Raw genomic sequence first — 14,324 nt, forward strand, 5'->3', positions numbered from 1 at the left:
CAGCGTTATCTTGAAAGTATTCTTTGAGTTGGAAATGGCAAAAGTAGACTTCCTACCTGCCACATGGGGTCACAACAGTGGTACCCCTAACTCACCCAACAATATTGTCAATTTATCCAGCTGCACACTCAACCCAGCAGAAGAGTATGTCCTATCTTGGGGACTCTCTCTTTCCCTCACCACACCCGCAAACATGATACAGTTCTGCGGGGATCTGGAAGCCTACTTTTGCCGTCTCCAGCGAATAAATAAAACAGAAAGCCTAGGTGAGGACGTAAAATGCAGGGAGTTTACTCTGAAGCACTTTGCGTCTGATTATAATCTCGTTTAGACTGATGTAAATTGTGATTAGCTCCACTGAAGTCAGTGGAGTTATATTTGTATAAAACTGATGTAAGCATGTCTGGGGGGCACTGAGCTTCTGAAGGTGTCAGCATTTTGAACAATGTATAAAAACAATGTTTTGCTCACCAATGGTCATTAAAGATACCATGGCATTTTTTGTAAATAGCAAGGCTGTTAACCCTACTGTCTTGGTCAAAATTCAGTTGAAGTAATTATATTCAGCCTTCCTAAATTGATTCTGCAGTTTCTTTTGGATGCACTCTCCTAATCTGCTATGTAGTGTTGCTGTGTGCTGTTAAACAGTTTCTGTGGGTATGACTACACTCGAAACTTCAAACGCTGCCGCGGGAGCGCTTTGAAGTGTGAGTGTAGTCGCAGCGCCAGCGATGGGAGAGAGCTCTCCCAGCGCTGCACGTACTCCACATCCTCATGGGGTTTAGCCTGCAGTGCTGGGAGCCGCTCTCCCAGCGCTGTGGCACTGTTTACACTGACGCTTTACAGCTCTGTATCTTGCAGCGCTCAGGGAGATGTTTTTTTCACACCCCTGAGCGAGAAAGTTGCAGCGCTGTAAAGCGCCAGTGTAGCCATGGCCTGAGTTTCACACCAGAGCTACCTGGACTTTACTGAAAGGAGAATGATCTCTGTATAGAAATGAGTAAAATGTTAACTGTTTTCTAAACTTTTGGAATGAAAAGAGCTATAGATTGAGTTGGCATTTTGCTAATGCAGCAATATGGCCTTCAACTGGAAAATCTTTTCCAATCTTGGGTGCCACATGGGGGTTGAGCTAAAACCACAATGTGGTTTTACTTTTATTGTAAAACCACATTGTGGTGATTAATCTATCTTTCAACCACCTCCAATTCAAAACACTTTTTTGATACATATTAATATCTTACCATCCTGTGTGTTGCATCATTTGCTGGTCTATGGGTACATGATCAACTTCTAGCAGAATTCAAATAATCTTAAAACATTATGCCTGGAGGTGTAATTACTAGCAACATTTTGTGAGTCCTCAGAATACAGATAAAGTTGAAGTTTAAAAGCTTCGGGGTTTACATTATCACACATACCAGGGAAAATGCAAAAGCAGCTGAGTTTTTGTGTATTTAAAAAAAAAAGGGGGGGGGATTACTATGGAAATCTTGTTAGGATGCGGATCAGATTATAATATCACATACAAAGGTGAATTTCCAGAGTAACTCACTGAAGCAATGAAAACTTAAAATCTGACCCACTATCTCTAAATTCTTGTATTAATTAATGATAAAGGATAAGAGAAAGTTGTAGTCTATGACTCTGATCGTGGTACTGGGGATCAGTTTGATTCTGATGTCACACTAGTGTAAATCAGGAGTGATTCCACTGGAATCAGTGGAATTACACTGCTGTAAAATTGATGTGAGTAACAGTGCGTGTTGATAATGTGAGTATTGAGAATTGTTATTTAAGCATTAAAGATGAAAAGCAGTGCATAGTACTAAATATTATCATTAGAAAGACATGCTCTCTATATTTTCTCTCCAAACAATCTTGTTTAATTGTATGTGGTCATGATGTTTTCTTTTAGTCCTTTGGCCATGGAAATGATTTTTATTTTCACTGACATAGAAACATGCCTTTCTAATGATAATACTGTATTTAGTACTTGTGCACTGCTTTTCATCTTCAGTGCTTAAGTAGCTATTCTTAATACTCACATGGGAATGATTTTTATTTTCATTGAGAAATTAGAACTAAAAAACAAAAAATGTTAATGTTTAGTTTTAATTATATCTTATGACATAGAGTGTTTAGTATATATAATTTCCAAATTGAAAGCTGTGGAAAAAATTAAAAAAATAAAGAAAGTACTGTATTTGAGTATTTGGAGGATCACTGTATGAAATATGTAATGAAAACACTTAAGATTAGAAAGTTGTTGCCCTATGAATGATTAATCTATATAGCTGATCTTTGTGGTCTGCTGGTAGCACATTTCACTATTATTCAGTGTAAGACTAAAGATTACTGTGCAAGCCTAAAATTTGCTGTCACTGGGGCAAGAAACACTTTGAAGGCAAGATCCCTGAGGGAAAATGTACATACTGCACTACACTACAGTGATCTCTCTGGTCAACTAAGGAGTGGGGCTGCTTGGCTACAAAGAGGGAGATTCAACTTTCTTGGGCTAGAAGGGAGGTGAACTGAATGGAAGAAGATATCAGAGGGGTAGCCATGTTAGTTTGGATCTGTAAAAGTGACGAAGAGTCCTGTGGCACTTATAGGCTAACAGACATATTGGAGCATAAGCTTTCGTGGGTGAATGCCCACTTCGTCAGACACATGTGGTGGAAATTTCCAGAAGCAGGTATAAATATGCAGGCAAGAATCAGTCTGGAGATAACGAGGTTAGTTCAATCAGGCAGGATGAGGTCCTCTTCTAGCAGCTGAGGTTTGAACACCGAGGGAGGAGAAACTGGTTTTGTAGTTGGCAAGCCATTCACAGTCTTTGTTTAATCCTGAGCTGATGGTGTCAAATTTTCAAATGAACTGAAGTTCAGCAGTTTTTCTTTGAAGTCTGGTCCTGAAGCTGCAGGTAAGAACCTCAGTGGTTTCAAGAAGGGCTTGAAGGACCAACACCATGGTTTTGTGTTAAGGTAGCTTCCTAGGACGATTATTAGCCCTGTAAAGTTTGTGTAGATTTTGCAGTTGAATAGGTTTCAGATCTTGCAAACATGAAAATACAATTATAATTACTACACTAATCCTGTTTGTGTCATTCTTTGGAAATCAATTAGGCTAGTTCACCTGCTCAAGGAATTTGAAACTTGCTGAGAAGCTCTTGGTGTTTATTGCTTATTGGCTGTTTGTGTTTCTTGTAAACATACAGACTAAATCAACAACACTGTCTAAATGGATGGAATATAAATTTAGGTACGGTTCTGCTTTCTTGAGGATTTTCAATATAAGAACTACCACATGAAATTGAGTAGTTCAGGCACATAAAATGTAAACGATAATAGCGTGCCCTGAACTGTTATGTATTCAGTTGGTATAAATCATGCTTCTTAAGAGTGAGTTTACTGTTCTTTAAAAGTTGTGGATTGACAGCACTGGAAAGCTAATGGCTCAGCTGTTTTTTTTTTTTTAAGAAGAGAGATGCACTGGTCGCCATTAAAAGTCAGCATTTGGCAACAGTTTCCAGTAAAGATAGCAGTTTGGAACAGGAACTAAGGCTCACATACATAAAGGGCCTTCAGTGTTGCAATTTCTAACTTCAAGGTGCATTGCCACTCAGTGGAATTTCACAGTCCCAGGTTAGGTGCCTTGGTTCCTGATACAATGAATGGAGAGCATTAGGTACCTAAGAATAAGATCCATAAAAACCAGAACACTGAGCCACCCACTCTAAAGGGAGTTGACCCAAGTGCTGCCCCTCTCCAGAAGTTAGGGGCCTAAGTCTGGGCCAGATGGAGGTGCCTATCTCTCCCTGGGGTTCTCAGGTCTAGTTATGTGCTTAAGCTGTTTTTGGAAGAATTGCTGGAGTGAGTTGGAAAAGGATGCAGCCTCCCTCATGGTGTTTAGCTCAGTGGTCAGGGTACTCACCTGGGATGTGGGAGACCTGGGTACAATTTCCACCTCCCTTTGCCTGATTTGGAGCAGGGATTTGAATTTGGGTTTCTCACCTCTCAGGTAAGTGCCCTAGCCACTGGACTGTAGAGGCATTCTTTCACTCTCTTTGGCTCAGTGTATATTTAATTATAGATAGTGGAACAGCTTCAATAGGAGAGATCCAACCATAATATCCCATTCCCCATGGCGCTCATCTGGGGGTGGGAACCCCAAGGTCGAATGCCTGCTCCACATCAGCCAAGGGGGCGGGGATTGAACCTGGGTCTCTGACATCCCAGATGAGTGCTCTAATTACCAGGTTAAAGGAAGGTTGCTCCTGCCACCTCTTCCTCCTCCCGGCTGTTTTGCCTGAGTTTAGATGTGCTCTAAGAACACCTATCAGGTCAGGCCATGAAGGCAAGACTGCTAGGAGAATGGCTTATGTGAGGATCTTGCTGGGTTTAAGCACCTAGGTGCTTAGACTGAGGTGGATGTGCACTTGCTCACTAGCAGAAACTTCGGCACTTCTATGTTTAGGTGGCAGCTGAGCTCAGGTTTTGAGGGTCTTAGTGGTACCTAAATTTTGGAGTTAGTGCATAACTGCCACTTTAGGTGCATGTGTCCTTTTGTGGATCTGGCCATAAGGCACTGATTCAGCAATGCACTTGAGCATACTCGTAGGTTTAAACACCTGAGTAGACCCATTGACTACCCAAATACACTTCAATGGTCCTACTGATGTACTGAAAGTTAAACAGGTGTTTAAATACTTTTCTTAATTTGAGACCTCACTGTGTGGCATCTGCTGGCAAATCTTTACTTTTTAATGCCAACCACAACTTGGCCCTTAAAATGGCAATGCAAATTTTCCTTTCCATACCATCAGTGTATCTCAGTCTAAAGTAGGACATCATTTAGGTCTGAGAGGTAGTTGTGTGTATATATGCATTCTAGGCATGCCCTTACTGAGGAGACTAGCAACTAGTTTGCAGTTTACTGTCAGCTGCAGTTGTTGGCTTTTTTTTTGGCATTTGCCACTGCCAGCTAGATTGAGAACTAAGGCTACTCCAACTGACTTCACATGTAATAGTGAATAGTGACAAGATGGCAGACAATATTCTTTTCCCCTTTTTAAGCCTTTGTAGATGGTTGGTAAAATATGAGAGAAATAGATCATAGCTTGGATTATCATAGCTTTTTCTCACTTTTGGTCAAAGTGTGCAGTTTTTTTGTTCTTGCAAGTAATCCCAATGGAGATGAGAGGCAAGGTGAGCCATATCTGGGGTCTGATTCACTGAACTCTAGAGGAGTCTATCCACAGGGAGGGTTGAAAATGTTCTTGTTAAGAGCAGTATTACTGCATCAAAATGTACCAGTGAAATGCAGGTTTCAGTGGTAGCCATGTTTAGTCTTATCAGAAAAAAAGAAAAAAAAAAAAGAGGAGTCCTTGTGGCACCTTAGAGACTAGCATTTATTTGGGCAGAAGCTTTCGTGGGCTAGAACCCATTTAGTCAGATGTATGAAGTAAAAGATACAGGAGCAGGTATAAATACATGAAAGGATGTGAGGTGCTTGAAATACAGTTAATTAAATAAAACAGGGCTATGGGAATGATTCTCTTTATATCTCATTTAAGAGTTTCTCCCCTCCTCCCCCCGTCTTTCTTATGTTTTCTCCCTAAAGTGCTTATCTGTGGAAACAGTAGTTTTGGCCCATAGCAATGGAGTAGCTAGGCACTGGGTTAGGATTTCATTTTTAGTTTGAAATGCTTCCATCCATGAACACTGTTTGGAGCCAGAATCAGTCTACCAGTAAAATAATAGTTGGTGAAAATTTTAAAAACAAAAATGTGAATTTACACCCATCTCCCCCAGCCAGCCATCCATATGCATGAAAGAGCAGAGCTCCTCTGGGCTGGAGTTCTTGTGTGCTTGATAGAACGGCCATGTTGTTCTCGAGGTTGCGTCATAGAGGGGAATTAATAAAACCTGTGAGAGAATGTTGGCAAGTGAAGGACTGTGGTGAGAAATTCTCTCTCACAGCTCTGTGATCTGCCCGTGTTTCAAGCTTGTATTACTCTTTGTATTATTTTTTATGTTTTCTTCTGAAGAAATAAATCTTTTTTCTCAGCAGCAAGTTAGCAAATCTGTATCCTATATTTGTAATTTAAGGGTTACAGTGGTACAGGTTAATAGATTAGCAATTCCTTAACTGGAGTAGCACGTAACGTTCCATAACTGATCGTACATTCCTCTTTTCAAACTGAGCATCTCAAACTTTGATAGTATTTTGTGCTAAGCAAGGGCAATAAGTTATTTATTGATGATTACCTGTTCTGTTCATTCCCTCTGGGGCGCCTGGCATTGGCCACTATCAGAAGACAGGCTACTGGGCTAGATAGACTTTTAGTCTGACCCAGTATGGCTGTTCTTATGTATTTCTAAGCCTTTACTAAAAACTTACTGAATGAACCTATGAAATCCAATTCAATAAACTCAGTATTCAAAATAGAAAGAAATGAAATGAGTATGTAAAAGAATGTTCCCAGAGAGCTTAGTGATAGCTGAGAGCGCTCTTCTCCATAAATATTTCAACATATATTCTTTAACGCATAATCATTAACAAAAAGATTGCTCTTTGCCTAAGATAATAAGTTACTGTGCTTAGGAGAATGAATGGGATAATGTATAATATGAGAGAAAGCCAGATTGAAAATATGAGTACATCTCTTTCCAGAGTGGAAACCCAAATGGCTGCATGGAACAGCATGGAAACATTCAGAGATGCCCTGTAGTATGATGACAGGCCATAACTTCATGGGTAGAGTAGGAAAGCAAGTATTATTTTCACAGACCGTTTGTATTTCTGCCTTTTTAGTACACTTTTGAGAGTGTTTAGGATGCTATCAATTCAATATTCATCATCATAACCGTCTTTAGTACAAAACATTGAAGAATTAAGGATTAAAGTGTTTCAGAGTAGTGTATTGTTTTAACAGTCCTTCAGTTAGCACCCCAATGACATGTTTATGTAAATTATATACAGAGGTTGTTGCTAAGGACTTCTCATGCATTTTGAATGGAAAATCCATTTAATAGGGTCTTGTGTTTAAAGCACAGAACTGAAAATCAGAAGACATGGATTTTAGTCCCAGTTCTGACACAGCCTTTCTGTGTTACCTTGGGTAAGTCACTAGGTCTCCTGTTTTGTAAAACAGAGACAATAATGCTTATCTTATTCCTGGGAATGCAGGAAGGCTAAGCTAAATGAGGTTTGCAAAGCATGCTGAAATCCTGTGATAGAAGATGCAAAATGTAGTTTTATTAATAAAATTTCCTCTGGTAAATTGGAGATTAAAGTTTAGTTTTAGTAAAAATAACCACAAGTATGGTAAGGTTAGTAAAGGTTTATAATTAATGGGGCCTAATTTAGAGGCTGTAATCAATGAAGCCGCTATTAGAAATAGGTTCTGTACGTTATTAGTAATGTCTTGAAAATATTCATAACTGTATGTCCTTTCCAGATAAAGACTGATGAGCAAACATTATATATTTCTAAGTTCAGGATCAGTTGAAAGTTTACTCTGCAAAATTGGTTTGGAAATCTCTCGAGAATAGGCTTTCTTCATTTAAAAACTTTTAAAATGTTTTATTTTTTTTCATAAGCGTTTGTTTTAAAAACTTGCCATTTAATATTACTGCTTAATCTTTATTTTTCATAATTTCCTATTCTAAGCAAAGGGAGTACTGTGAAAAAAAAAGGCGGGGGCGGAGTGGTAAGTGCCACCTACTCTTATGGACCAATACTATGATTTACCTGAGTGCACTATATATCATGTTCAAAGACAGCAATCGAAGAGGGTCCAAAATTAATAAGCCAAGCAATCAAAGACAAATGGAGAGGGACTGTCAAGGCATCCAACTCAATGAGAGTGTTGCCGGTGAAGTCAGTGGGAGCAGAATTGAGCCTTGAGGGAGGGGGGAAATAATAAATACTAAAAAAATTCCTTTGAAATGTTGATTGCTTAATTATAGGGTCACAGAGATGAGGCATTTTGTCTTTTCCTTTTTTTGTCCAAGTGTTTTGATTTTCCCATTTTATCTTAAGTAGAGGCTTGCTGGGTGTAGTCTGGTTTTACGAGGAAGGGCAGTTTGTGGAAAGATTCAATGTATGACTGGGGTCTTGATTGATTTTAGTGGGATCTGTGGGTGCCCAGCTCTCCTGGGCCGCTCTTTGTGAGTGTCTTATTTGGTTGTATATGTTTACTAATTTCTAATAGTAATATACATTTTAATTTATAAAACATCCTCCTGCACAAGGCACTGAATGGACAGTTAAAGACACTCAAGTGAATAGAAGTATTAACTTTCAGTCCTCCTTTGTCTGAATTTAAGTGAATTGCTTTTTGTTTTGTATTTTAGCATTTTCAGACCATGTTGAAGACCAAGTTGAATGTCCTAACTCTTCGGAAAGAGCCTCTTCCTACAGTGATCTTCCATGAGCCAGACGCCATTGAGCTGTGCACCACAACTCCATTAATGAAGACCCGGGCCCACACTGGATGCAAGGTATTTGAAAAATCAAAAACCCAAGGTGCAAGACAACTGTGGAATTGTTCTACACGTATAAACAGAAAGTGGAAAAAATTTCATTTTTTCATTTTGGAAACCTCATTAAACAATGCTAATACTGTGAGGTTTATACATCAAAAAAATCTTTTGGCTTTTTTAAATTAACATTCTGCTCCTTAATAAATGAGGTTCTCATGCATAGAGAATGAAATCCCAAAGCAGTTTTGCAATCCTGGCAATAAATTGCACTTGGATCCTGGCTTCCAAAATTGCTTATTATACTCAACATGTAATTGTTTTAGTGATGGTGTCATTTCACCTTGGCTGATTTAAACATGATTATCGGTAATAACACCGAGATAAAAGATGAGGGTCCCAGGCCTAAGCACCCTGTTTAGTAATCCTTACTAATGTGCATATAAACCCATTGAAATGAGTTTGCAGGATCAGGCTTGAGATCATATTTTAAAATATAGAATTAGACCTTGAATTAGTTAACCAGCAAGATGACTTTGTCCAATTACAGCAAACCACAGCTCCTGAAAAAGTGTATTTGTCCTCTAAACTGCTTAAGTGCGTAAAGTGCTTTCTCTTCTGTGACTGTTTAACAGTAGTGAACAGATCTGCTGGTCTGTCTGGGTATATCTGTTTAAATTAGTTACAAAATTAGGTTAGCCCAGGGGAGCCACAGATGCTATGGGAGACTGAGCTGGATTCTCATTTGGCTTGTATATCATCAACAGGATTGTTACCTAAGTTCCAGTTGGTGAGCCAGATACATACCTGAGCCCAAAGGTAGTGAGACAATGGTTCCTGTAGTCTTGGGCGACACCTGTTGTGCAAGATGCCAGCTGTAAAATAAAACTCTTTCTGATGTCACAGTGGTAGGTGAAATAGAAATTTCAAGTTACAAGTAAAACTTACAAGATCTTTTGTGCCTGTTGTTTCTGGTAATAGCCATTGAGATATTGCCATTTGGTAGAGGTGCGGAGAGAGAGGTTACTTGATGGTGGTTTCCTATGCCTTTCACAGCATTCTCAGTAGGTAAAGGAAATGAGTTGTGGGTACATTATGAAATGAAATGCTTTACAGTGTTAGGCTGCTTTTCCCTGGTATGTTAGTCACCAGTATTTTATGAGCAAACCTTTGTTCTAGGAAGATGGATATTCTTGTGGCTCTTTGCTGCGAGTGCAGCTGAGAAGAGCTCATGTTCAGTATCAGGTGCCATTGCTGCATTGTGTTGATACTGTAGGACACAGGACAAATGAGCCCTACACATTTTTATAAGTCATTGCTACTGCCTGAGGTTTCCCTAATGATGTCTTTTGTCCTTTGTGTTGATACATAATGAAATTTGGGCAACATCACTAGTCAGAAGTATGTACTGTGAAGGGTCTGGCTTTCACATCTTGTGTAATGGAGTTAGGCGTAGCAACAGTCTCTGAAAGGAAATTTAACTCTGCTTCTGAGAGTATGATTGTAGCGTTCAAATCAGAGAGTGCTATTTGACTCATCCTTCAGTTCTTTAACGAGTGAAATCTCTTGTACTGCAAGTGAAGCATGATGCAGAATGAGTTGGAATCTGTAACAGTCAGAATCCTATTCCATATTTACCTTTTTATGAATTTATGTTAAAAAACACCCTATTTTTGGCTGATGGGCACGTGAAAATATCAGCTACCATTATATACGTATCTTCTTCCCCTGCTTGTCAGTGGCAACAACTGTATATCAGGTATCATGTAGTGCTGTAGTCCATCTCCTTGCCAGAATTGTTGCCTACAATGTAGTTTCCAGGGTTTGTTGAGTTCATCTCAAATGACTCAAGAGATGGGGATTCTAGTACCTTTCCTGGGAGACCATTCCGTATTTGCATTGGTCTCATGGTTAAGAAGTTTTTCTTAGTTATTAGCCCGATTTTCCCCTTTCCCTATTTTACCTCATTGCTATATTTATTTATCCTTCCCTTCAAATATTTGTAGCTGGGGTTAGGCTTCCTCTCCCCTTGATGCTTAACCTCATTTTTACTTCTGCAGGTAACTTTTTCAATAGCAATTGCTGTTTTTCTTTTGCCCTTTGGTTAGATCCACCAAAGAACCTAGATGAATAATGAAAAACATAGCAAATAGAGTTGGGTAAATAATATGTGACTATCTGCTGGGTGAATAATAGGGAAAATTTAATTGCATAATTTTTTATAAAAAATTGTGAAATTTTAGCTAAATTATTCAGCAAAAGTTGTTCAGGCAGCTTTACCCTACCACAGTTTCCCCCCACCATCCAGCTTTAGATTGTTGAGTAAATTTGCTCGCTAGATTTGTTTCTGAAAAAAATGTTCACCTAGCCTTTTAAAAACCATCAGAGTGCCTCCCGTGTCTGTATTTCCTTAATCTGTATACCTAGACTTGCCTTTTTCCAATCTTATCATATCATTCTAGGCTCAACAACATGACTCCACCAAGCAAACACACACTAACACAAACAAGATATAATTTACATTTGATTTTGCAGCACAGAACTGTAGTTATTCCACGTTCAAAATTCTAACAGTCTTGGTCGCTCAGTGCAGTATTAACTTATTCAGTGGCACAAGTTCCGACTCCTTCTTGCTATCTCTGCCCTTCTTTTCTCTACCCTCTTTCTTTGAAATTCCTGACATATGGGCAAGAGCACTACTGCAGTGTCAGGATTTCAAGACTGAACACCTCAGATGCCATTGCAGACTCTGCTTGTGATTTCATATAGTTCATGATGCTGGCCAGGACTGCCGAGACTTCCTGGGTAGTGTGTGCTGTTAAAGATTCCAATATATTTCTTAAGATGAACAAACTAATTTATGAGAGAGGTGAGGTCAGAGCCCAGAGTGTAAGCTTGGGTTCTACTTCTACTGCTGACACTGTGTCCTGCTTATGATCTTGGGCAGGATACTCAGGTCTTGATCCTACCTGCTACTGAGACCCCTTTTCTCGCAAGAAAGTCAACAACATGAGTGCCAACAAGATTGGATGCTGCTTTTTTCAGCAATACTATGAGGTTTAATATAGTTAATGTTTGTAGACAATAACAAAAAAGAAGTGTTTAGCGTTTTGGTCACAACAATAGTTTTGTCAAGAGAGAAACAAAACATCTTGGTTAATCGTGGACCTGTACATAGAAATTCACTATGTGAGTTAAACCAAAATACAGCTGGGAAGGGGAGGAGAAGGCTAAGAATAAATGTTTTGTTGTTTCCAGCTCCCTTGTTGGGCCAGATTTTTAATCCTGAGTTTCTAAATTGCTCCTAGCAAAAATTAAATACATGTCTTTTTGTATATGTGCATGAATGCAATTTAGATTCCCACATATGAAAATTTGGCTCCCCCTTGTTCATGTGCTGAGGGTTTAGCTTTGATTGTAGTTATCTGACTTGTAGCTCTTTGATTATTAATTGCGATGCATGCTTGTGTTTTCAAGTGGAAACTTTCTCTCCTTTCAGCACAACTCTGCGTACTGTAGCATAAGGTAGAGATTGGAAAGTAGGTTGCTCAAAATGGTCGCTTCTCAAAAGTAGCTGCTTCTGTTGTCCCTTTTAACAGATTTTTAAAAAATGTTATCCTTATCCTGTGAAGAAAATCAAATATTATGTTAGTTTATGCAGATTTCAAAGCTTCTTGTTTTCTCTTAAAGCTATGGAGGCATTACAAGGAAATTTGTGTACTCTGCTGCTGCTTTTCCAGGCATTGTTACTGTAATGCAAAAGGACAGAGGTTAAAAATGTTGCCTTGTAACTTGTAAAGTAGTGTCATTGGTTGGACATTTGTATTAAATTATAAGGCTCTTCAATGTGAAGTCTGTATTGAAGAGTCAGTGACCAGAGTCAGTAGTGGTTTCATTCAAATGTAGTAACCCTGCTCTGAGGGCAATTTTCATTCTTCCTGTTTCCATCAGTTTGGATGACATAGTCCCTTATACTTGGATTGACCATGGGGTCTCGATTGGAGCAGCATGAGCCTAGCAAGGAATATTATTAATCAAAGCTGATTTGCCATAGTTTGGGTGCAACTCATTCCTTTCTTAGGGATAAGCTCTTGTTAAATGGCAACATACATTTCCATGATACAGCATTTTCAGGTATGATATGTTGCCTGTGGTTTTTCTTTTTTATTTAATTGGGAAGATTATTAAATTGAAGCTCTTTGCTCATCTTTGTTGGAAATGTAATATTAACATTTCTGAAATGACTTATGTGAGCTTAATGCTTTTAAAGTTCTTTTCAAATAAGATGGCAGGTAACTTGCATGGGTGGCATTAATGAGATAATGACCTTTTAAAACCAAATCTGAATCATACTGATAAAGATGAAAAATTAAGAATTAATGGAAGCAGGTATAATGTGTATGCTTGTTATTCTGGAGTTGGTGAAAAGATATTTTCACCAGCAGTAGAAAGGACCTAATCCTGTGTTTGGAGTTCCCAAATGGTAATGGTTAGTGTAGTTTTGTGTTCTGTGCATACTGGGGGTCCTGGCCCACAATTGGAGCTTCTAGGTGCTACTGCAATATACGTTGCAATATACATTATACTAATAATCTTCTGTACTTGGTGTCTGGTATGTCTCTGTTGAATGTTGAAGACCCTGGGCCAAATCCTTCTCTTCATGAAACCTCTGTTAATTCATTAACTTTATTGGAGTTACTTCAGATTTAACTAGCGTGACATAAATTAGCATTTGACACTCAGTGCAAAAATCCATAATTAATTTCTATAGTTAATAGTAAGCGATTTGCTCTCATGCCTGAAAAATAATGATCTGATTATGTCCCACACAAATAAGAAAATTCACATCAGGATAGTTGTAAAATAGGTATACTAAAGTTGCCCTCCTGGGCCTGATTCTGATCTCCTTTGTATTTGAGAAATAATGCCTGTGAAGTCACTGGAGTTGCACCAGTTTGAAAGCTGGGGTAACTAAGAGGATAGGTAGGAACAGACAAAGTTTAGAATCTTAGAATAATATATAATTCATAAATTAAATAATAAGAATTAATAATAATGAATTATTATTTTATTGCTGATAAATATCCTTGTTAAATTTTACCAAACTCTTGCTTGGGTATTATTTTTTGTCTATTTCTGCATGTCTCTCCTGTCTATGTAGATTGCAAATTCTTTAGGGTAGGGAGTTATTGTGTGTCTGTTAAATATCTAGGACAATGGGATTCTGATACCATAATACAAATAATAAATAAATAATATAACAATAATAACCACATGCAGTGTCTTTTGGACAGTAACCAAAAGCTGACATGCCAAGTCCCTTTTGGCTAAATATTACACAATAGCCTAATAGTCAGGACCATACCTAACTCCATCCTTTTCCTCCCAATTTGTTTGACAAATCCCGAATTTGCATCTCAATCACTTGAAGAAAAGTGGCATACTACTACCCTGTACTACATGGTTGCTATTTCCTGCCCATATCTTATGCTACTGTAAGCAGAGTCAGGATGAGCTCTACCCTGACATCTGGTGGTGAATTATGGGGAGTGTGGAAAGGAATTCCAGGTATTTGCATTGACACACCCAGCCTACCTAGCATAAGCCCACAGCAGCCTGGGATGGTTATTTTGACAGCTGGGATCCCCAATTTCTTTGTTGTTGGAGCAGGAGGAAAAAAGTGCTGTCACCCTAATTATGTGAATGAGGAACTATGAGACTGCTTTATGACAGAAATGACTCAACCTAAATTAAGTAGCACTTGCTAGACAAAGGACATGGGTTCCAAAACCCAGTGAATTGAGAGAGGTTGGGGACTGGTGTGTGTACCTGATG

General features: G+C 38.7%; 1 protein-coding gene across 1 annotated transcript in view; it reads left to right on the top strand.

The window, feature by feature from the left end:
• The window catches only part of PID1 (phosphotyrosine interaction domain containing 1), a 164,229-nt gene that overhangs the window by 54,068 nt on the left and 95,837 nt on the right, over positions 1 to 14,324 (top strand). Inside the window, exon 2 of the mRNA XM_030575889.1 lies at positions 8,364 to 8,510. Coding sequence (XP_030431749.1) covers positions 8,364 to 8,510 — 147 coding nt within the window. The remainder of the gene's footprint in view (positions 1 to 8,363; positions 8,511 to 14,324) is intronic.

Source organism: Gopherus evgoodei, chromosome 9 (genome assembly GCF_007399415.2).
Source record: "Gopherus evgoodei ecotype Sinaloan lineage chromosome 9, rGopEvg1_v1.p, whole genome shotgun sequence".
Classification (NCBI taxonomy): domain Eukaryota; kingdom Metazoa; phylum Chordata; order Testudines; family Testudinidae; genus Gopherus; species Gopherus evgoodei.